Source organism: Oryx dammah, unplaced genomic scaffold (assembly GCF_014754425.2).
Source record: "Oryx dammah isolate SB20612 unplaced genomic scaffold, SCBI_Odam_1.1 HiC_scaffold_17, whole genome shotgun sequence".
In the NCBI taxonomy this organism is placed as follows: domain Eukaryota; kingdom Metazoa; phylum Chordata; class Mammalia; order Artiodactyla; family Bovidae; genus Oryx; species Oryx dammah.
The window spans coordinates 37,509,280-37,533,450 of record NW_024070201.1 but is presented as its reverse complement, the minus strand read 5'-3'; the positions used below and the strand labels follow the sequence as shown (position 1 = coordinate 37,533,450).

General features: G+C 35.5%; 1 protein-coding gene across 1 annotated transcript in view; it reads right to left on the bottom strand.

Moving 5' to 3' along the window:
* Positions 1 to 22,300, bottom strand: part of COPB1 (COPI coat complex subunit beta 1) — a 37,884-nt gene extending 15,584 nt beyond the window's left edge. Inside the window, exons 1-14 of the mRNA XM_040258314.1 lie at positions 21,301 to 22,300; positions 20,401 to 20,555; positions 16,887 to 17,116; positions 16,296 to 16,465; positions 14,553 to 14,667; positions 13,262 to 13,354; positions 11,402 to 11,539; positions 9,446 to 9,565; positions 8,002 to 8,109; positions 7,772 to 7,918; positions 6,341 to 6,486; positions 4,788 to 4,884; positions 3,213 to 3,373; positions 2,230 to 2,350 (exon numbers count right to left, since the gene is read on the bottom strand). Coding sequence (XP_040114248.1) covers positions 2,230 to 2,350; positions 3,213 to 3,373; positions 4,788 to 4,884; positions 6,341 to 6,486; positions 7,772 to 7,918; positions 8,002 to 8,109; positions 9,446 to 9,565; positions 11,402 to 11,539; positions 13,262 to 13,354; positions 14,553 to 14,667; positions 16,296 to 16,465; positions 16,887 to 17,116; positions 20,401 to 20,491 — 1,737 coding nt within the window. The 5' untranslated portion in view covers positions 20,492 to 20,555; positions 21,301 to 22,300. The remainder of the gene's footprint in view (positions 1 to 2,229; positions 2,351 to 3,212; positions 3,374 to 4,787; positions 4,885 to 6,340; positions 6,487 to 7,771; positions 7,919 to 8,001; positions 8,110 to 9,445; positions 9,566 to 11,401; positions 11,540 to 13,261; positions 13,355 to 14,552; positions 14,668 to 16,295; positions 16,466 to 16,886; positions 17,117 to 20,400; positions 20,556 to 21,300) is intronic.
* Between the last annotated feature and the right edge of the window lie 1,871 nt (positions 22,301 to 24,171).

Genomic DNA, 24,171 nt, shown 5'->3' with positions numbered 1-24,171 from the left:
GTGTATGATATCAGAGAGAAAGTCAGATCTACATTAAGAAATGAAGCGTGTTGGGAAAGGTATAAATGAAGGAAAGCCAAAACAGCACAGTGATGAACAACCAAACTTCCTTCTGCCTTGTACCAAACGTGGCAAATTTCTTGAACTAGTATGTTACCAGAAAGCTGGTTCTCTTAAATAGATTCCAGCAAATGCTCTCCCAACTTGCAGAACCAAGACATAAAATGTTGGAGATTTTTAAGAAGCATAATTTAAAGAACAGACGAGACCTAAATAAATAAATAAGGGCCCTCAGAGAATTACAAAGTAAGTTACTCCTCATAAAATTGACTAACAAGAGATAAAACATCTTATAATTTACCTGATCCTCTGAATCTTATTTATGGATTTATGAGGAAAGCTATATGAAGGACATTTTTTAAAAAATCCTTCAAAAATCCCTAATCTAAAAATAAAGTGTTGTCTTATATGGAGGTTTGACTACATGAAAGAATCTAATGGATTATTATGGAGCTATTAAATATTATTATGATTAGGAAGGGTTTAGAAGAGCATAGGGAAAATGTTATAAAGTTAAATGAAACTACAATATGGTAAAACACAAAATGATCACAACTAGGGAAAAAGTGTTTCAAAGATAAAAGTCATAATAAACTCTGAGGAAAGGTTTTTGTTGACCTGAACTGAACTGAATGTAATCCTATTTTTTGATGTTTCTATCTCCACTATAATATTAATAAGATTTGTACTTCAGTGTTTTAACCATGACTGATTTTTTTCTCATTAATTTTCATTACATCACTCCTTATTTTTGCAATGTGAAAAAAGATATGAATAAAAATAAAATAAAAAACACTCAGTTTTACCACAAAGTGATTTTTTCTTTTTAATGAAAGCAAAGATTTTTTTTCAGGCAAATGAAAGCTGAGAGAATTCATCATCAGCAGACCTGCATTATAAGAATAATCAACTTCTTCAGGCAGGAAGAAAATATCAGATAGAAATCTGCATGTATACAAAAAATTAAAAACACTTAAGTATAACTTTTTTCTCATTAAAAAATATTTAGAAGAAAATTGACTATTAATAATGGATGAATGGATAAACAGTAACAGCAGAATATTAGATGGCCTGAAAAAAGAAAGAAGTTCTGACAACGCTATCATTCAAATGAACCTTGAAAACATTATGCTAAATGAAATAAGCCTGTCGCTGAAGGACAAATATTGTATACTTCCATTTATACTAGGTGTGTAGAAGAGGCAAATCTATAGGGGCAGAAAAGCAGAATGGTGGTGGCCAAGGACTAGTGGAGGGAATATGGGGTTATGGTTTGCTGGTTATTCTCAGTTTGGGATGATGAAAAAGTTCTGAAGAGGGATAGTGGTAATGGCTAACAATTTGAATGACTCACAACACTGAACAGTACACTTAAAATAGTTTAAATGATAAACTTTGTGTTACATGTATTTTACCAGGAAGAAAAATATGAAAACAAACAAAGCAAAAATGAAAAAAAAAAAAAACCCACCCAAAGAGGTACTTGAACTGTGCCCTGTTTCCAACTCTCAACTACTTAAAACTTGCTAAGTATATCCCTTCCCAACATGAGTCTGGTCACTAGGTAAATAAGAAAAGGGAAAGAAATGGTACATATATACATAAAAGATAATTGACTATTTAAAGCAAAAATAATAATTATGCATCACAGGGCTGATTAAATGACACACAGAAATAAAATATAGGACAATAACATAAAGGATGGCAGTAGGGGTTGGGTAGAACGACAGTACATTACACTAAATGAGTATACAGTCAGAATAGTCAGAAGCCATGAAGAAGGTATGAACTGCAAAAATGGGACTACATTTAAGAGGCATTTCTAGGATAAAACAGACAATGACTAGCAGGATGAAGATGTTGGAGAGACAGGCATTTCCTTCACTGGGCTTTGACTAATCCCAGCAATCAGAAATAACTTCATAAACCCGTGTATCACTTCCAATGGACTAATCATACTGTGTTGTTATTACATTACTATGTCAATTTTACAATCATTATATTATATACATATATTTCATTATATTACTGTGTTCATTTCCCCAATTAAAGCATAAGCTCTTTTATGACAGGAATTTAGCATTCATTCACTTTTGGGTCCTCACTGTTCAATGCATACAGCAGGCACTCAATATTCATGTTAAGTAAATGTAGAATAAATGAACTTACATTTTGCTTTTTCTTCTCCTGAACCAAAGCCACATAGCGCAAGGCAATCTTGGTCAGAGTTGTGGCAAGGGAGGCAGCAACAAAGAAATCTCCATCCAGAAGGAATCCTCTTAGGGGAGGTCTGCAAAGCAATCAAGGCAAATGAATCCCACTAACTTCTTAAGCAGCATGTAGCTTTTGTATAAATGACTCAAGGAAGCCTATTTCATACTCTCACTGCACCCTTCGATGATAAAGATCTCAACTAGCTCCCTCTTTACCTCTCAGAATAAAAAAGGAAAAAGATTAAAAAAAATACATGGCTGTAACACATCTGCAATGTTAAAAGAGCTAAATAAATAAAGAGAAAACAGTTAAAGGTGTATATTCATTTATTGCGTCCCTTTGGGTAGTTCCAAACCTCTTTAAACCTCAAATTCCTCCTGTATGAAATGTGGCTAATCAACAGGATACTGTCAAAGACTATCAGAGACAAGCTATTTATTTAGTACAATGCCTAATACATAGTAACCATTAAAATTTTAGACATCATCAAAATTTTCATCATCTTCACTATATAATTAGAGAGCAAATATGTAGGAAAACATCAAAATTTTACTCCATCAATTAGAAGTGCAAAATCTTGAAATTTCAGTTTGGGATGATGAAAAAGTTCTGGAGAGGGATAGTGGTAATGTAATTTCCAAATGTTATTTGGAAATAAAACTCAAATGTCATTAGTTTCCTCCACTTAGTATTTTCTATGTGAGTAAAGTAATCTTAAATAGAACACAGTTCAATGAGAATATTTATTAGAAGCAGAGAATTAAAACTATTAACACAATTTCTGGAAGAAAGAACTTAAACATCCTTTTCCTTCCAAGTATCTTAAATAGTGGAAGATTTCTATTTGGGTCAAAAGAGTAAACTAATAAGAGAAAGAAATCCTCTGACTGTTTTATACACAGAAGTACAGCTCGCAGGTCCCAGGTGCTGCAAACTACCTTTCTTCCTCTTTCTTGGTTGGTCTAGAACTGCTAAGGGCACTCTGAGTTGCATAGGTGCCCATCTCAGTTACCAACTTCTGAACTGGTCCCACAGTTATTTCTTCTTCAGGTTTTAATTCACCAGCTTCTTTTTTAATCTCTGACTCTACAATTGGGATCTAAAAATCAAATGGAAACATCAAATGTCAGTAGGAAGCCAAACATATTTAAATATTCAATAATTTCTATAGTTCTCTATAGAACTATTTCCTCAATGGGGTTTTTTGGAACTTGGGACTCTGCTTCCAATTTTCCTTCCTCCTCAGAATAATGTAGTGAGGAAAGGGGCTTTGGAGTTGGATGCTACTTTTAGTTGTATCTGTTGAATGTATTAGTCACTCAGCCATGTCCAACCCTTTGCGACTCCATGGACTGTATGTAGCCCGCCAGGCTCCTCTGTCCATGGAATTCTCCAGGCAAGAATACTGAAGCGGGTAGCCACTCCCTTCTCCAGGGGATCTTCTCAAACCAGGGATCCAACTCAGGTCTTCCACACTGCAGACAGATTCTTCACTGTCTAAGGCTTCAGGGCAAATTAATTAAAACTGCTTTGAACCTCAGTTTCTTAATCTGTTAAACAGAAATCTTAATTCTCTAAATATAAGTTACTGAAAAGGAAAACGCTTAGGATAGTAACTAAGCCTTATTCCTCTTCTCCCTCACTTTCGTTGAAATACTAATCAAAACCAGCACCCATTCTTCCACAAAATGAAATAAATCTGACTTATGTGTATGTAGTCAGATTTACCAACCTCCTCTTTTAATTTTTTTTTTTTTGGCCACATGGCATATGGGATCTTGGTTTCCCCAATCAGGGATTGAACCTGCACTCCCTGCATAGGAACCATGGAGTCTTAACCACTGGACTGCCAAGGAAGTCACCCAACTTCCTTCCTCTTTTAAACCAAGTAGATACTATGTATTTATTTCTTAATACCAGTCTATCATCTAATTTATGAGCTCCAAGAGTCGTCAATCATTATCTACCGACTCCTTTATTATTAGATGAAAAACCTGATGTCCAGTCAGGTTAAGGAAATTATATCCAAAGTCCCAGAGTTATTATTGGTAGAAGCAAGACTGGAATCCAGGTTTCTAACAAGAACTGTTCTTTCTATTCTACTATATGGGCTTGTTTAGATGAGGAAAATGCTGCCAGTTTTAGTACATAAATAGTATTCTAAAGTCTGCCCTGTTCTTATAAGAATTCTTTTTTTTATAATACAGAGGATTAAGCAGTTTTACAATTCTTTTTCCTTTTTTAAAAAATATAACCTTTTGTTCAAATAAAATCTTACCCAGAATGGTAAATAATACAGATAAAAGAACATGTGTTATCAATGCAGAGGAGGGCAACTCCCTTAATTTCCCATTGACCAGAAGCTTAATTATCTGGGTAATTAAAATTTTTTTCAATGTTCTTTAGCCCAAACACTGTTAAATAAAAACACAAAAGTAAATCACCACATAAAAGTCAGATTTACTAAAATAAAAATCACTGCATAAAGTAGCATATATTAAAGTAAAACATACCTCCCCAAGGGACCTTCGGACCTCAGTCATCACACTCTGAATGTCTTCCTTGGTACTACAGTATTCTCCCAAGATCCACAATGCTCCTCGGTAAATCCTAAGGCAAGAATACAAGCTATGAAGAACTGACTCGGCCAACAAATCTTGAAGCAGTGATCTTTTTTTGTGAGTTTAAGCTTAAGGAAGAAAAAAATATTCTGCAGTTCCAAGGGACTATGGATGAAATGTTAAGAAAGAATATAACAAGACACGAAGTTTCTTTGATTCTCTCCTGAAGTCACAAGAATTAAAAGGAAAGTAAGTGTTCTTTATTTAGGAACATTCTACAACTGGTAAACCCAGGAGGTTAAAAAATACCCAAATGTTTCCCAGAAATGTGTTGTCTTTCATTTCGGACAGAATTTAAGGTAAATTTGATTTTATAACCTACCACTATTAAAAGCATGTATTATTTTTATATAAAAAGTAATTCACTGAAGAGGTAGGGGTGCCAAATAGACCAGTGAAAAAGGAAGGAATACAGAGAATCAAAACAACAGAAAAAAACCTCAAATAAAGCAAGCAACAATTTTCTAGTTAAAAATGTTGAAGTGAATTAAGTCTTCAGTCATCTCTTCCCTAAGATTTTCATTAAATTTATTCCAAAAAAAGTTCTAGAAATTGAAAGCCTAAGAGGCTATGGCTGCCAAAAGCTAAACTTTGACATGATTTCTTTTTTCCCAGAAAGAAACAAATCTTTCTCACTTTCATAAATCTCAATACATTTTCATATCATAAAACCAATATTGTACTCCCTTCTTTTCTATACAGGCAGATATAAGGCAAGTCTACTACAATCCATCAGATGATTTAAATGAAGCAAACTCAGCTGCAACAGTCCTTTCTCACTAGCAAAGGCTATCTGAAGGGAAACATTACAGATTTAGGCTGTTGTTTTCAATGCTCCACTTCAGTAAATGCTAAAGAGGGAATATAAATAATGATGGTATCCCAAAATAGTACCTTTTAAAAATATTTGCCTTATCAGATCAGATTATTCCTTGCAAGTGTACAAAATGCAATTGATACTTAATACTGATCTCCTAAGTGGCAATCTTGAGCTCATTTATTAGTTCTAATAGTTTTGCTTGTATGTGCATGGGGTGCAGGGTGGGGGTAATTCTTTCCTTTGTTCATATGGTGGATTACATAGATTGAATTTTTTTAACTAGTCTTGCATCCCTGTAATAAACCCACTTGGTCAAGGTACATAAAAAAACAAATAAATAAAAATACGTTTCTTAGTCACGTTAGAATTTATGATGCTTTAGAGGAAATGAGAGTGGAGAAACCTATCTAAATCATACCTACCTACCAAAAATTTTTTGCTGATAGATTATGGATTCACTAAGGGTAAGAGTAGGGGTGACATGTTTCTGACATTTATTTTGTCTCATTTTGTCTTAACTGTTTTAAGACAGCTCTCCTGTCATATTTTCTATCAACTTACCCTTAAAGACGGAAATTGGTAAAATGCTTACTTAACTTTACATTTAAACAGATTTCAAACCTACTTGACAGATTTGATAGCATGAAAGACTTCAAGCATCTTCTCAACAATAAGCATTCTCAGGTTATCAAAGCGCTGAATGGCTTCACGAACAAACTCCAAGACATCTGCAGCTGCTGCTTCATTACTGTCACTGAGAAATTCCATTAACTAAAAGAATAAAAAAAGAAGGGATAACAATTACACATTTTCAGAAAGAAAATTACCTATTACCTAAGGTTAATTAGTAAACTGAACAAGTTTACAAAGAAAATAAATAATACTTTTCAAATACACAGCAAAATGTAAATTGAGAGACAAGTACCATTATGTAAACAAAGGGATGATGACTTTCCAGTTTACATGCAGCAAAGTTTATTACAAAACACATGATATAACTGAAGCTAGAGGACTTCCCTGCTAGTCCAGTGGATAAGAATCCACCTGCCCACATAGGAGACACAGGTTTGATTCCTGGTCCAGGGGTCCAGGAAGATCCACATGCTTTGGAGCAACCAAGCCTGTGCACTGCAACTACTGAGGCCCATCACCCTAGAGTCTGTGCTGCGACAAGAAAAGCCACTGCAATGAGAAGCCCGCACACCACGACTAGAGTAGCCCCTGCTCACTGCAACTAGAGAAAACCCATGTGCAGCAACAAAGGCCCAGCATAGCCAAAAAAAAAACAAAAACTGAAGCTGGAAATCCACAATTCAAAAAAATTAACTGGAGACACAAAGTTGTAACCAAAAGTAAAATCATTTCAGAGAAAATTTAGAGCTCAAAGTCAAAATTTCAAATTACAATAACATACCTCATTTGTCTACAATGACAGAAAGCAAAACATTCCTGGTATGCTAATTTTTCCTCTAACTAAATCCTTCAAATTTAAGAGATAAAATTATTGATTATCTGAAAGAAACTTATTTGCCTCACTGATTGATTTATATACACAGAATATTTTACTGTAGGTAATAGTAACAAACATTAAGGGCTTCACTCATAGCTCAGCTGGTAAAGAATCTGCCTACAATGCAGGAGACCTGGGTTCGATCCCTGGGTTGGGAAGATCCTCTAGAGAAGGAAACAGCAACCCACTTCAGTACTCTTCCCTGGAGAATCCCATAGACAAAGGAACCTGGCAGACAGTCCATGGGGTCACAAGAGTCGAACATGACTTATCAACTAAACCACCACCAATAAACATTAGTTATAATAGTATATGGAGGTATATTTGTCATTATTTTTGTTGTTGTTTTTTCAGTGAAGATATGAGAGAAAGAAGTCAAAGTCCTTATCCTTTTGAGCTTAGTAGCAGACATAAAGATCTCTTCTTACCATGAGATTTAGTGATTACAAAGAGCTGAGATTTACAGAATTTAACTGTCAAATAACTAAAATTTCCTAATTTTTATTTTTAGAGAATTTCAAGATTAAGATCATTGGGATTACATACCACAGGAATAACATTTGCAGCCATATCTGGAAATCGGACAGAACAGGAATGCAATGTTCGCACAAGGAGTTGTCTGTATTTGTCAGTATCTTCATGCTCTGACACATTATTTGTTTTAATTACTTCCTTCTTAAGGACAATAACCAGCTGTAGAACAAAACAAAAATAAGTGAGAATGACATCATGTTTGACTTGACAGCTTACAAAGTGCTGTCAGAATTTTGTTTTACCTCTTCAACATTCCTAGAGGAGACAAGATCCAGTGCTAACTGCAGAGTCTTCTTGCGTACTTCTAAGTCTGGTGTGCTCAGTACTCTTAGGATGTCCATAACCAGATCCTAAAAAAGAATAAAAATAATCTAGAATTAATATCAGTATTTCTGGTCACAAGAAGAAAATCTTAACTGTAGAATAGAGGGTTCTATCATGACCTTAATTCTCTGATCAATTATAAAATCACTACTGTTGGACAAAACAGATAATTTAAGTTGCCTGATGTAAGGCAACATGAAGTATGTAGTATCACATATGATGCATTCAAACTGAACACGTTTACTCTGACTCTGTCAAGCTTTAGCTCAAAAGTGCAGTTTATAGGAAACACACAAGTCAGAGCAACAAGCTAAATGACACCAAAAAAAGTAACCAGATACATCCAGAAGGAGTCTCTCAAACAAGTCAGTGTTCTGAAAAAACGATACTGCTCAAATTAAGAGACTCAAGGAACCACACATCACAATTACATAGGAAAAATCAAACCAAAAGAGTGTTTTAGGAATATCTGGGAAAATTGGGTGATTCATTAACAATTTTGTTAAATGCGATAATGTTATTTTGGCTCTGCAGGAAACTAATATTTTAAAAAAGCATACTTAAAATCCTATAGCAAGTGTTTTTAAATATAGCAAAACAAAATATTTCACTTCTTTAAAACTTTATATTTTTTTAAAATTCTGATTAAAATGTTCTAAAATTTTTAAGGATAAACTCCTCTATAACCATCACTTATATATACCAGCTGTTAATATCTCACCACATTTGCTGTGTCTTATTTTCTATACTCCTAAATGTTTCACTGTTTACCCAAGAATAAGAAAAATTTCGTATATAACACAATTATCAAATTTAGAGAACTTAACACTGATCAACGATACTATTAACTAATACAGAGTTTGCATTCACATTTCTCCAACTTTCCCAATAATGTCCTTTATAGAAAATGTTTTTGTTGTTACTCTGATCCAGGATCAGCATTGAACGTAGCTTTATTTTTATCATGGGGCTTTAGTTTTACAATAATCATTGTCACAGATTAAACAGGTATATTGATAATTTTCTAGAATCTAATCATCTTTCATTCTCCGTTGGTGTTAATTACTTTGCAAAAAATGTAAATTAAAACTAAAACAAATATATCTCTACTGGTAAGAACACCAAGTGCAATACAAACAGAAAAGATAAAAGGTAACACATTAATTCATGTTAGAAATTATTTTTAATAACAAAGACAATACCCCAAAAGGCTACGGTGCTTCAAGAGTTATACCTTAGTTGACCAAAATTTAAACCACCAAATCTCTAAGCATTTAAGCTAACCAAGATGAAAAGTATTGGAAATTATTTCAATTTGAAAGAAGATTCTATTTAGGATTTCTCTGTTTCAGAAATATTTACCTGTAGTACTCGTTCATGTGCAGGATGTTCTTTTAATTCTATCAATCGATCTAGAACTATAAGCTTTACATTGTTGTCACTCTCCTTAATAATTAAATCAATGTAACACTGAGCAGCAGCCTATGTAAAAAAAAGAAATACATTTTAAGAACACATTCATCTATCTTAAACATAGAATCTGAAAATCAGTAAAGCCTCCAGGAAGCCAAAATACATTCACTATCCTGACTGAAAATTTATGCATTTTTCTCAGAGGAATGTGTCCCTCTACTACCCAAGTTCTAACAAATTTCATTATTTTTTTAAATTACAAAAAATTGGAAGCATCACAAATTAAAAGGATGAGAAGAGGTTGTTACAGGCAGAAACCCTCATTAACAGCCAAAAATTAAGGGCTGAACCTAAGGAACAAGGCAGAAAAAAGCAGATAGAGAATCCCAAACAGTTTGGCTACTACGCAACTTTTAAGTTTAGGTACAAACTCTAACCCACTTGCATTACAGAACAGAAAAAATCAAGAATATAAAGATGGCTCCGAGTCATTAAAAGCAAAGGGCAAAGAAGCAAATCTGAAAGAGCTCCTAATGACTAAAGCTAGGACAATCTGATCAACAAAATAATACTGGATTATAATCCATAGAATAAAACATCCACACTGATATAAAGAAGAAAAGGAAGGAAAGAAGGAAAGGAGAGAGGGAGGAAGGGAAGAAGGGATGAAGGAGAAGGGACAGCTCCTCCCTACAGAACTCCAAATAATAAGTGTAGAATGAGGGTAACAAAAAATCACCATTAGAATATCATAATAAAAACTGCTGTAGAAAAGATGTACTGATATGTGCTAAAATTAGTTGGGTATAAGTCAGGAGAAATAGGATATTTGCAGTTTCTAAGTATGTTCTCAAAATATTTATTGATTACAAAAAGAAAAATCATAAGTCAACAGTTGAGAGATCTGACAGAGACCACCTTAATCGAATGATCAAGGTTAACATCACCAGTAATAAGGTATATCAGCACCATGTAGGACGGGATACACTGAGAATGGTGTACCACTTCTGTGGTACTTCCCTAAAATATTTGCACATTAAACTAATGAGGAGAAAATGCCAGACAAACCAAAATTAAGAGATATTTTACAAACAAACTGACCTAGAACTCTTCAGAAGTATCAATGTCATGAAAAACAAGGAAAGGCTGAGGAACTGCCCCAGACTAGAAGGACACGGACACATGATAACTTCGTGTTACATGGGATCCTAGACTGAATTCTGGGACAGAGAATGAACTTTAGTAGGATAACTGGTGAAACTTAAATAAAGTCTATAGTTTAGTTAACAATATTGTTCCAATGATAATTTTAACTTTGACAACTACACAATTGTTATGCAAGACATAAACATCATGGGAAGCTGGGTGAAGGGTAATGGGAACTTTGACCTATTTTTGCAACTTTTCTGTAAGTTTAAAATTATTTCAAAATAACACATTAAAAAGAATTTTTTAAGTATTGGTGGTAAAAGCACTAAATTCCCCTATTTATACAATCTGGTTTTCTACAATAATTCATTCTATGAATAGAGTAGGGTTCCTCACATAGTCTTGACAGTATATTAAAATATTTCATTATCGAAAACATTCACTGGAACTGTTTTAGGGGCCATCATTTAGGATTCAGCATCCATTTCCCCAGATCTAGTTCTTAATGTAACTGAAGTATGGGGTGGAGATCTTAAAATACCAGTATCATGCTCCAGAAACTACAAATACTGCTATTCTGTCAATTTTACTCTTTATATACATACGAAAACAGAAAGTAAGAAAAGAAAGTTGGACTACATTGGAAATCAAAGAATTTTCTAAAATTTGTAGTTGATTGTAAGGTTACAAAATTAAATGAGAAGACAGCATATCTATCATCTAACTGGCACACAGACACACAAAAAAGGACAGTACCTTGATGGCAGTGGGTGCACTAGAGAGAGTTACTAATGTTCCAGCAGCTTCGTATTTTACAGCAGGGCTAGATGACTGTAGTAAGTTATAGATGCAGCGAATGAAACGAGCCCTTTCTGATGGATTAGCATGACAGACCTGGAGAAGAAAACATTTAGGTTTCAACTGAATTCAGGAACACTTGCTTTCAAACACATTCTTAAAGACAGATGTCAGCTTATGGGATACGCTGCTGCTGCTGCTAAGTCATATCAGTCGTGTCCGACTCTGTGCAACCCCACAGACGGCAGCCCACCAGGCTCCCCCATCCCTGGGATTCTCCAGGCAAGAACACTGGAGTGGGCTGCCATAGTTTTCTTCATTTGAAAGCTAAGAGATGTCGGCCAATGCAGGATGAGACGCCATGATACAACACCGGTAATTTCAGGAAGAAATAGATTTTACTTCAAATAACTAACTGTTACAGCTACTCATTCATTTATTCATTCAATAATAATTTATACTTCCACTCTTTCATAAAAGGTTTTCAGATGGCTTATAATTAAAGACATGCACACTATACGCAAGACATTGACGAAGTAACTAGCATGCGCACTGTAACAGGCATTAAATTTTGTCCTACGTTCCATTCTGGACGTCACATCAAAAAGGTGAACGTGATGGATTATATGAATTTCAATAAATAATTATAGAAAAACACTAGCTTTTTAATAAAGCAAGAGCACTTCTTTTTCAAATACTACTATTGTACTTATTATTTGGGACCATATTCCATGTTGAGAAGACAAATAACATTTTCTATTCCATTCTAAATGCATCTTAATACTTTTACCTGTGAAGTAAATATTTCTTATTTTTTCTCTTTTGAAGTTAGCATTTATGTCAGATTTTTCTAAAATGTACACAGTCAAATCTCTATTACTCCACTAAGACTCAAAACCTCTTTCCTCTCACTATAACCTGGACCCTACTAGACAAAGAAGTCATTGGACAGCAGAGAACTCCTACTTCTGAGAATCTCGGTGGCATCCCTGAACCATACAGATGAATTACATTTATATATTTACATATGTAATATTCATAGTTCTGGCTTCATCTTAAATGTCAATTCAAAATGACTGGATAACCTGTGTTGAAAGGGGCCTCTTTCCTGCAGAAGCAAAGAGGATGTAATGAGTTAGCAGGGTCTGCTATGTATTCTGTTCATGCCATTCTATGCAATAAAAGTCATTCCTAACATATATTTTTGTTGGCCTCCAATGGTATTAATAGCAAAACTGAATGTTACTGCATCTTTTATTTTCTCAGAATATTAAGATACAATCAATTTTTTGAAGGATATATTGAATTAAAATGTTGTCAATAAAGTACTTCATTTTAAAACCCAAATCTCTGATCAAGTTTTAAAATTCCTGTGAGTCCATGGCATAAAATGTCACTTTAACATATTTAAAATCTTTCTATTCTCTTTTACAAACAAGGAACAAAAATATATTTAAGACTTTTTCTCGTTTGTCTTTAGATTTCCAAAGTAGTTGGGTATGTATTCAAAAAAAGATCTTGACTTTTAGTTCAAAGCCTAATTCATAGTCAATTCAGTGACTAAGCAGTACACAACAATTTCTTCACATATGCATTGGGTCAAACATGAATTTTTACAGAATTCTTTATGGAGATTTAGAAAGAATGGAAGAATCTGGAAAATATGACAAAGCAAAGGGAGTAGGAAAGACTTGAATAGGCCATGCTGCAAAATATTTCTACTGTTAAAACATATTACCCCACCAATTAAGCTGTGCCCTCAAGACTGTTTAACCTTATCTCAAACTCTTAATTTTACCCATTATAGTTTAGTTTTACCTTATAAATTAGTTCAACGATAACCAACTGAAGAATGTCTCCAAATGTCTGAACTTGATCTATACAAGTACTTAGGTAATCCAAAGCTCGATCCTAAAAAAAAAGAATATATTTATCAAACTCAACCTCATTCAATAAAAGGACTTAAAGAACTTTAAAAAGCATACACAACTAAACCTAAAACAAATGAGGAAATCAGGGCAAAGAAAAATTAATTGAAGGAAAAACATAAAGGTTAACACATAAATATAAGATACAAAGTCAAATATATTTTCTATTAATAGAAATGGGCCACAAATCCAGCATTAGAATTTTCTAGCAGCTAAACTAAGGAGAAAAACACTATGTATTACCTGATTTGGGGTATCTACACAACCTAAACAAACCAATTGCCTATGAATACAGTTACTTCTATTTCTGAGACCTAAAATAAAAATCTCACTGATTCTCACACCCTTAACACTGTAACATAGAGAACTATGGTCTCATCAACATCTCTATAGTAAAAGTATCAATAAATTTTATTGAAATTCTAATTATGTAGGTAAATACATAACACCAAAAACACAGGTCAATAAAACCAACTGAACAAAAGGACAAAACTTTGTGGCCCAAATAAGCAGCATTCTTATAATCTTGTTTACAAAGATAAAATGATAGCATCTAGATTTCAGAAGAATGGATAGATTCCATTATTTTTTCAGTCTTCATGCATATTTTGATAATAAATACTGGATGGCAAAAGTTCTAAGATTAAACGCCACCAATGTGTGCAGAATCTCTGCTAACCAGCAGAAGAATAAAATTTAACCACCAGCAGAGCTGGATATAGGGCTGACATTTACATATGAAGTTTGAAAAGCCTAACAAAAACATACATCTGCATTGAAGTCCACCCTCTTCCAAAGCTATGGCTCGGGACAGACCCTACAAAGAACTTCTATTTTTCTCTATTAAACAATTTTAGATCTTTACCAACAGAAGGAAAATTAAAGCCCCAACCTGGCTGCCAAAGCATATGGCCACAATAATTTCAATCCAGAAGAACTGTAAAATGGCTGTTATTAAAAATGTCTGTCTGATGTGTACTTAAGAAAAGAACACATACATAAGCAATATACCACAAAATGAATTTTTAAACTCAATTTTTATATAAATTAAATTCAAAAATCTAAAAAAAATCAAAAAAATACAAATCATATGTACTACAAACAAAATTACTAAAAACGTATGTAATATCTTTAATTCTCACTTAAATAGTCATAAAAGTATTTTTTAAAAAGTACTTCACCTGATCTGCATGAATTAGCATCATAAATGCATTTCTTTTGCAACTTGCATCCTTCTCATTCACCAGAAAATCATGTATCAATTCAGGAGCATCCGGTATAAGATGTTCAAAGTTTCTTCAAATAAAACAGGTAATACTCATATTTAGTAACTCTCTGGACTCTACCAAAATTAACCTTTATCAAACCTTATACCATTATTAATTGTTTTGCCTTTTTAAACTTTAAATCAATTAGAAAACTGTGAGTATGAATCAGAAATTTACATCTTCATCTATTTATCGAATTGTGTTTTTTAGTTCAAATTAGAGAAAGCTGATTTACTCAACATGCTATCTATCAACTGGACAGCTCTAATTTCTCTTTCATATACTTTAGGGCTATAATATTGATGCTCATAATGACAACTTTGAGGTACTGAAAGATCCTACATTAAGGATTATTGGAGGGACTTCCCTGGTGGCCCAGTGGCTAAGACTCTGTGCTTGCAATGGAGGGGGGCCAGTATTCAATCCCAGGTCAGGGAGCTAGATCCCACATGCTACAACTAAAGATTCCGCATGTTGCGGCTAAGATCTCTTGCAGCCATATAAATTTTTTAAATATTAAAAAAAAAAAGAATTATTGGAGAAGAAATAGTCCCTTCAATTTTACTATTTATGCACTGTATTTATCTACTAATTTCTCACTTTGAAAACTTAGAAGTGTTTGTATTGTATACAGAACAATGAACACCTGTTTACTAAAAACCATCCCCTAGCCCTTTTTTCCCCCTAACTTTAACAATAATTCATTCATAGTCATTTTGGTTTCACCTGTCTCACTTCCTCTCCTCCCATATTATTCTGAAACAAATCTCAGACCATTTAACATTTCTTCTGTAAATGTATCAGTATGCATCTCTAAAATTAAGAACTTTCTTTTCAAACTAACATTATCATGTAGTAAAAACTAATAATTTCTTACTATCATCATACAGACTGTTCAAATTTCCAGTTGTCCTATAATCATCATAATTTTTGTGTGTGTACTCTTAAGTTTAAATTCTGAAATCTGTGTAATCTGTAATGATAACTTCCAAAGAACTCTACATTATTAACCAGATTACCACCTTCCTGAACAGATACAAAATCCAATATAACTGTGAAATTACTAAATTATTGACTATTAAAGTACAAAGATGTTTATATAAATTACATCCTGATTCTAAATAGACTGACACCAGTGACTGTAAAAACCAAGCATTCCAGCCTAAAGTCCAAAATTTTCAGTTTTCTAAGAACAGGAACCAGCTGAGAACTGCAACCCTTCCTATTAAAAAGTTTCCTCCTTAAGGGCTCTAAGTATAAAAAGACAAGACCCACATTCCACAAAAAGAGAATTCTAAAATAAGGTCAAAACCTCAAAGTTATGGGCTAAGCAAGTTAATAAATTAATTAACTGGGCTGGAGTACTAAAATTGAGAAAGACAGGTAGTGATGTAAACTGGAAAGTATACAACCTGTTTAAACGCGGCCCCTGCCATTCACTTCCAGCAGATTACTGTCATGCAGAAACCAGGACCTGGTGTTGCCAGATCTTTTTGACTTTTCAATGTTAACAACTTAATAAGGAAAAATGTTCAGGCTAAACAAAACATATTTGCAAGGTACATAAAATCTGTAAGGAATCACCCTGAAACTTCTTCTGGTCTGAAAGACTAAACAGCCCATATAGAAGGAAGCCAAAGGAGGACCTTTATTTACCTGTAGATAGTATAGATGGCCAAAACAGCATTTCTTCTAACATAGCTATGTCGATGCTCCAAACAAGCACGGATAGCTGGCATTAAAGGTTCCAGCAATTCTGCCTCTTTCAACTTGCAAAGAAAACGAAGAGTAGATCCTCGAATAAATTCATTAGGATGCTGAAGATCCTGATATAAAAATCAAGTATGAAATGCTGAGTCCCAGTATTTTGCAAAAAACCACAATGTTTAAATACAAAATTTTTCAATTAAAAAAAATTAGGAAGTAGGTTTCAGGACAAATACCTAGATTATTACACAATTTCCATCAGATTCCTATAGATAAAAGCAACTTTTACTTATCACGTCAATGTCTTATATTCTATGTGTCACTGTTTTTTATTAATAACACATAAAAATGCATGGAAAGTATCTGGAAAAAAGCAACAATAAAACTTTTCACAATAACTTTTTACAACTTCTGCTTCAATTATCTAAAACTTACATTTCTGAGGTTTAATTTAAAAAATTAAAACAGAGCCCACACCACCAACTTTACAATTATTTAAAAATCAAAGCAATATTTGGAAATAATTACGGTTTGGTTTACCTTTCTATATGCATCACAAACAAGGATCATTTCATGTAAAAGCCTCCCATCTGGAGTTGTTTTAGGAACAATTTCCCAAAATACCAGAAGTAATTTTTTGATGGTATGATCCTGAAGAGGCAGCACAAAGCGAATGATGGTCATCAGAAGTCCAGGAAGTTTTTCACCATTCAGAATCATAATGATTACTTTCTTCAAAGCTTCAGTCTTTGACTTCACATCTCCTTTTTCTGATTTAAAAAAAAAAATTTTTTTTAAGCACAATTATTTTAAAAGAAAATTCCTCAGATAATTTTAAAAGTAATTAACAAAATAAAACATGTTCTCTATCAGCGCCAATAGTAATAAAGGTACCAACCCAAGTGACAAGGGTTTTCCACCTGGCTCTGCCAAAAACAAGCTGTATGATTTTAGAGTCATTTATCTCTGAACCTCATGATTCTTTACATATAATAGAAAAGCACTGGATTAGATCTTTGACCCCAAACCAATGGAGTTAATGTGGAAGCCATGAATCTATAGGTATACCAAAAAACGTCTATCTCAAACACACCTGTAGCTATTTTTCAAAATGCAAACAGATACTTTATGCGCTTTGGAATTCAAAGTAGGTTTTAGTCAGTACCTATTTTCTAAACCAAAGTTACAGCCACTATTATGAAGGGTAGGGATGGGGATAAGTGACCTTTTTTCAACATAAGGAAGAACCTCAAACTCGAAAAAGTTGGGAATTAACAGGCTAAATTAATTCCAAAATCTCATATTTCTACAGATTATAAAACTTCAGAATCTTTCTTGAGAAATTACCTAAAAATTGGAGGAAAGTTAAAATGTACTGGATCAGCAACCATTATTTATAATTAAGGATGACACATTTAAGATAAGATAGTTTACTGTTACTTAACCTAAAAATAAGCGCTCTATGTTATGCAAAACAATCTATAATTTCACATCATTATTGCATACTGAAGAATTTATGGTTAAAATCTTCTGGATCCAAAATTTGAAGGCAGAAACATAAGAGCCAAGTATATTGAATACTAACGAATTTAACGTATGCATTAAAAATGTAACACAGGATACCGGTCCTGTGGGAATTCTACAATGGATAAGAATAGGCCTGCCAATGCAGGGGACACAGGTTCAAACCCTGGTCCAGGAAGATTCCACAAGTCTCAGAGCAACTAAGCCTGAGCCACAACTACCGAGCCCAAGTTCTAGGGCTTGTGAGCCACAGCTACTGAGGCCGGTGTGGCTAGAGTCCATGCTTGTCAAGAGAAGCCACCACAGTGAAAAGCCAGCTCACAGCAACAAAGAGCAGCCGCCATCCCAACCTCCCCGCAGCCAGAGAGAGCCTGTGAGGAGCAAGAGACCCAGCGCAGCCAAAAGTAAATAAACAAATAACCTCTTTAAAAGAACAGAACACAGTGAGGGTTACTGCCAAAGTTATACCGTAAGTGTCAATGTGAGGTGAAAAAGTGTTATGCTCAGTTGTGCCCGACTGCCCGACTCTTTGCAACCCCACAGATGGCAGCTCGCCAGGCTCCTGTGTCCATGGAATTCTCCAGGCAAGAATACTGGCATGGGTTGCCATTCCCTTTTCTAGGGGATCCTCCCGACCCAGGAATTAAAGCCAGGTTTCCCACATTGCAGGCAGATTCTTCACCGTCTGAGCCACCAGGGAAGCCTTTTAAGTGTCAATATTTTTGTTTAAAACAGACTAACTTCTTATGCATCTCTCCATGCTTCACACATGGAAAAGAAAACCAAAAAACTGTGTGCCATATCAAATCAAGAAATGAACAAATGTAAAAGGGTGAAGTTAAGCATTAATCTGGGCAGACCTTCAGTTTTTTCTCTTTTTTTAATATGTATTTATTCATTTGGCTGCTCTGAGTGTTAGTTGCAGCATGGGATCTAGTCCCCTGATCAGGGATCAAACCCAGCCCCTACTGCATTGTGAGCATGCAATCTTAGCCACTGAAAAATCCACTTGTAACTAAAGGTTTAAAAGTTTTAAAAGTAGGTTTATTAGTAAACTTGTAAAAAATCAACACCATTTATTTCAAGTTCCTCAATCCTTATTTCCATTTATTCTAACAATTCAAATTGAGGTGAAGAATGCTTCTTTTCACATCCTCTAAATTTTCAGAGGTTCTTCTCCTTTATGAAAAATAGTTTTAAATATCAATTTAATTCACCAAAATATACTCCAGGAAATGTATAGTCATCAGGGCTCATATCCAGTGATCAAAGGTAAAGTGAAATTAAACCATATCAGTGTTTCACCAAACAAAACTATGTTATTCAAATTGAAAACGATTTCTAAATCTTTTCATCTCAACTCTATTGAAATACAGTCAAAAGTAAACGTAAAATTCAACACTACTTATTTATTTACTTGGTAGGTAAAGTATAGTTAATAAAAGAGTATTTTTACAGTTAAGGACAAGTTTGTCCTTTACCTTATCACCCACCAATAAACTTAAGTATTTGGGGGGTTTAAAAGTGAAAACCTTTAAATTATGAAAATTTGAAGATTTTGAAATTAGAAAAAAAAAGTAATGAAAGTTTATTCAATTTGTATTCCATTCTACTCTTACATGAATATGTGGGAAAAAAAGGAAATACAGTATGTGTGGTTTTTGTAAACGAAGATCAGCTTAAATGCCATAAAAAAATATTTATTTTTCCTTCTCTAGAAATAGGCCTCAATAGAAACCAAATATTATATAACCTAAAATCACAAGGTATTCCATTACTGCTGATTAAGAGCAGGAACATACAACTAAAATATCATCTCCTTTCAAACTGTAAACTATCTTCTAAAAGACACTATCAAGATTTGAAGCATAATTTTCCCTCTAGTCTGTTTTAAACAGTAGTTATCACTTTAAGTAAAACTTATTTTTATTAGTTCAATTAAGCAAGAATTATTATCTTGGAACGTGCATTACTTTAAAAAAAATTTGACAGAATTACTCACAAAAAGGAGATACAGTACATACTTTTAAAATTCAGAAATAAAGTTTTTGTTTTCTTCTTTGTATAAATGCTTTAAAAATCAAAAGCATAAATGTTTCTGAGAAAACATATGTATGTTCCAGCGTTGACTTCATTTGTTCAACAGGCAGTAAAACAAAAAGAATAAGCTAAGTAATATGAAGCTAAGTGCACAAAGAAATTAAAACATTCTAATACACACTCTCAATCTGTTATCTACAGAGAACTGTCAGCTACATTTAAACAAGCTATTATGTTATCTTGAGGAATAGCTAAAAACTAAACCACCACATTTATTTAGCCCCACCCCACCGTGATATAAGCTAAGATGAGATGTTCCTTTATTTCCAAAAACCAATATTTCAGGCCTAAAGTAACACATTTCCATTTTTAGCAAGACAAAGTTTTATTGAAGAAATCTTAAAAAAAAATTAAGTATTTCTAATTATAAAGGAACTTGAAATGCAAGTGAACTTTTTACTTTCATTTTCAAAATATTACCAACATTTACCTAGATCATTTTTTAAGCTAATTTCAGACGGTGGTTCTGAATCCATTGGCACGTTAATTAACGTATAGCATACGTTCTCGGCAGCCGTCATGGTTCCCGGTTACAGCCTACTCTCGATACAAGATTTAAAGATAACAGATGCCAAAAAAAAAAACCTAGGAAAAGAAATATAAAGATATTACAACCGAAAAAAAACAAAATAAAAACAGAACCAGTAACTATCGTGATCTTTTCTGTCTAAAGTTCATTCAGCTCGGCTTATGAATTTTACAGCATTAGACGGGGAGGGTCCATCTATATTACGTTGCATAGAAATAAATCCTGATGTATTAAAACACACACTTGTCAGCCTTAGCTTGTTAAATTATCTCTCACCCCACAACCCCGCCCAGAGTCTAGAAAGCTGTACTGCAGAATTAAACCCCACAATACAGTGACAAGTCCCCCAGCCTCACCCCATCACCTATAAAAGTGATTTTTAAACATAATACACAATCTGAACTTCTGAAGTTAAAAAGATCCCGTACAAAAAGACTCTGCTTAAAACCCTTACAGCGCTTTAATACGTTCACCTATGCTACCCGACTCTGTGGACCAGGAGTCCCTCAACTGGTGCTCTGCACCCCCACGCCCCCTCCCCGTTCCTTCCCTCCAGCAAAGGAAGCCCCGGTCGGGAATGGCGAGCCTCGGGCGCCTGGAAGGGAGAAGACCCCCGGCCAGCAGGCAGGCCAGGATGGGGCGGCCCGCTCACTGCTTCCCAGCCCTGCACTCCACTTCGCCAGGCCCGGACGCTAGCGGCCTAGTCGCTCCCCTTCCTAATCTCCCCGCTAGAGCCCGATTCCTCCGACTCTGCCCAGCCCAGGGAGCTCCTCCAAGATGAGGGGGCTTGTAGGCCGTTACCTGACTCCGAGGGGCGGCAGCTGGGGCAACCGCGGAACCGTAAACTCCGGCTCCAACCCGCAGCAGCGGCGGCGGACCCGCAGAGTCCTCCGCTGACGTGGAAAGGGGTGGGGAGCCGACCCAGGCCGCGGCCACCTAGACCCTACGGCAACTCAGAGAGGACAAGCCCTCTCCGTCCTGCGCCTGCGCGCTCCGAGTACGTCGCAAGCATTTCTGGTTCCAAAGGAACTTTAAAAGCCTCTTCCTGTTTTCTTATCGTCGGCTGCTGTAGGCCGAAGAGGACACTGGAAACACAAGCTAAGTTTTCCCTGCAAGCCTGAATTAGGCGTTGAGGTCATTTAAACACTACTTAGAAATTGTATTTTCTGCCAGAAACTCCCCAGCAGCCAATGGAGGAGAGGGAGTGCTTGGACTCAAGAACATTTTACAGGACTGATGGCCTAGTGGGATAGAATGCTATCCTGGGAGCTGGAATCCCTTTTCTAGCTCACCCACGAATAAACTGGGAAAGTAAATACAATTTGAGGAAGTAACTTCAGTTCTTCCGAGACACTAGATTGTATGAAGATCCATTTCAGTTCTTAACGCCTCTGCCTCTGCAGTTAGGCTGGAGTTGCTTCAACATCAAAGTAGCACTGGTTTTGATTTCTGGTCTTTGTTTAGTAATGGTCCCTTTCATGATCCTTTAGAAGAACCTAGATTAAATTTTTTTATGCATAAAGGGAGACTGACAGTCACTGTTTTAAAGGATTTTACCTGTTTCCAAAGACCTAATTGTTACAGCTACAATCAGCCATAGTACCTCCGATTTTGCATATTTAAGGTTCCACATCCTCACCCCTCCCATCTCCCCCCCACGCCCCACAAGAGGATTTTCTGACCAATCATTAACAATAAAAACTTCTTTGAGGCCTTAAGCAAAATATTGTGAATACAAAGAGACCTGACAGATCCTGACATAAACAGGCTCACCTCCGGGAGATGGAACACAAATAGTGCTTCTCTATCCAGAATCCAGATATTTTGAGGTTTGTTCTTTCTAGAACCATCAGACAAAAGTAAATTCTTTGATAAGCCAAAATATATCACAAAATCCATGTGCTCCTCAAACCCATCATTCATTTTATTAAAACTATTTTTCTTGAGATCCCATATATTCTTCACCTCAGTTCAGTTCAGTCGCTGAGTCATGTCCGACTCTTTGCAACCCCGTCAATTGCAGCACGCCAGGCCTCCCTGTCCATCACCAACTCTCAGAGTTCACTCAGACTCACATCCATTGAGTCAGTGATGCCATCCAGCCATCTCATCCTGTCGTCCCCTTCTCCTCCTGCCCCCAATCCCTCCCAGCGTCAGAGTCTTTTCCAGTGAGTCAGCTCTTCACATGAGGTGGCCAAAGTACTGGAGTTTCAGCTTTAGCATCATTCCTTCCAAAGAAATCCCAGGGCTGATCTCCTTCAGAATGGACTGGTTGGATCTCCTTGCAGTCCAAGGGAATCTCAAGAGTCTTCTCCAACACCACAGTTCAAAAGCATCAATTCTTCAGCACTCAGCTTTCTTCACAGTCCAACTCTCACATCCATACATGACCACAGGAAAAACCATAGCCTTGACTAGACGGACCTTTGTTGGCAAAGTAATGTCTCTGCTTTTGAATATGCTATCTAGGTTGGTCATAACTTTTCTTCCAAGGAGTAAGCGTCTTTTAATTTCATGGCTGCAGTCACCATCTGCAGTGATTTTGGAGGCCAAAAAAATAAAGTCTGACACTGTTTCTACTGTCTCCCCATCTATTTCCCATGAAGTGATGGGACCGGATGCCGTGATCTTCATTTTCTGAATGTTGAGCTTTAAGCCAACTTTTTCGCTCTCCTCTTTCACTTTCATCAAGAGGCTTTTTAGCTCCTCTTCACTTTCTGCCATAAGGGTGGTGTCATCTGCATATCTGAGGTTTTGATATTTCTCCTGGCAGTCTTGATTCCAGCTTGTGTTTCTTCCAGTCCAGCGTTTCTCATATACTCTGCATATAATTGCCCAGAACTAAATATACAATGAGTACATGTAAAACTGGTAAAATATGAATGAGGACTGAATTGTATCAACGTCAGTTTCCTGGATTTGATATTGTACTATAGCTATACAAGATTTTTTTTTTTTTACAATTGGAAGAATGGAACAACAGACTGGTTCCAAATAGGAAAAGGAGTACGTCAAGGCTATATATTGTCACCCTGCTTATTTAACTTCTATGCAGAGTACATCGTGAGAAATGCTGGACTGGAAGAAGCACAAGCTGGATCAAGATTGCTAGGAGAAATATCAATAACCTCAGATATGCAGATGACACCACACTTATGGCAGAAAGTGAAAAGGAACTCAAAAGCCTCTTGATGAAAGTGAAAGAGGAGAGCGAAAAAGTTGGCTTAAAGCTCAACATTCAGAAAACGAAGATCATGGCATCTGGTCCCATCACTTCATGGGAAATAGATGGGGAGACAGTGGAAACAGTGTCAGACTTTATCTTTTGGGGCTGCAGTCACTGCAGATGGTGACTGCAGCCATGAAATTAAAAGACGCTTACTCCTTGGAAGAAAAGTTATGACCAACCTAGATAGCATATTCAAAAGCAGAGACATTACTTTGCCAACTAAGGTCCGTCTTGTCAAGGCTATGGTCATGTGTGGATGTGAGAGTTGGACTGTGAAGAAGGCTGAGCGCTGAAGAATTGATGCTTTTGAACTGTGGTGTTGGAGAAGACTCTTGAGAGTCCCTTGGACTGCAAGGAGATCCAACCAGTCCATTCTGAAAGAGATCAACCCTGGGATTTCTTTGGAAGGAATGATGCTAAAGCTGAAACTCCAATACTTTGGC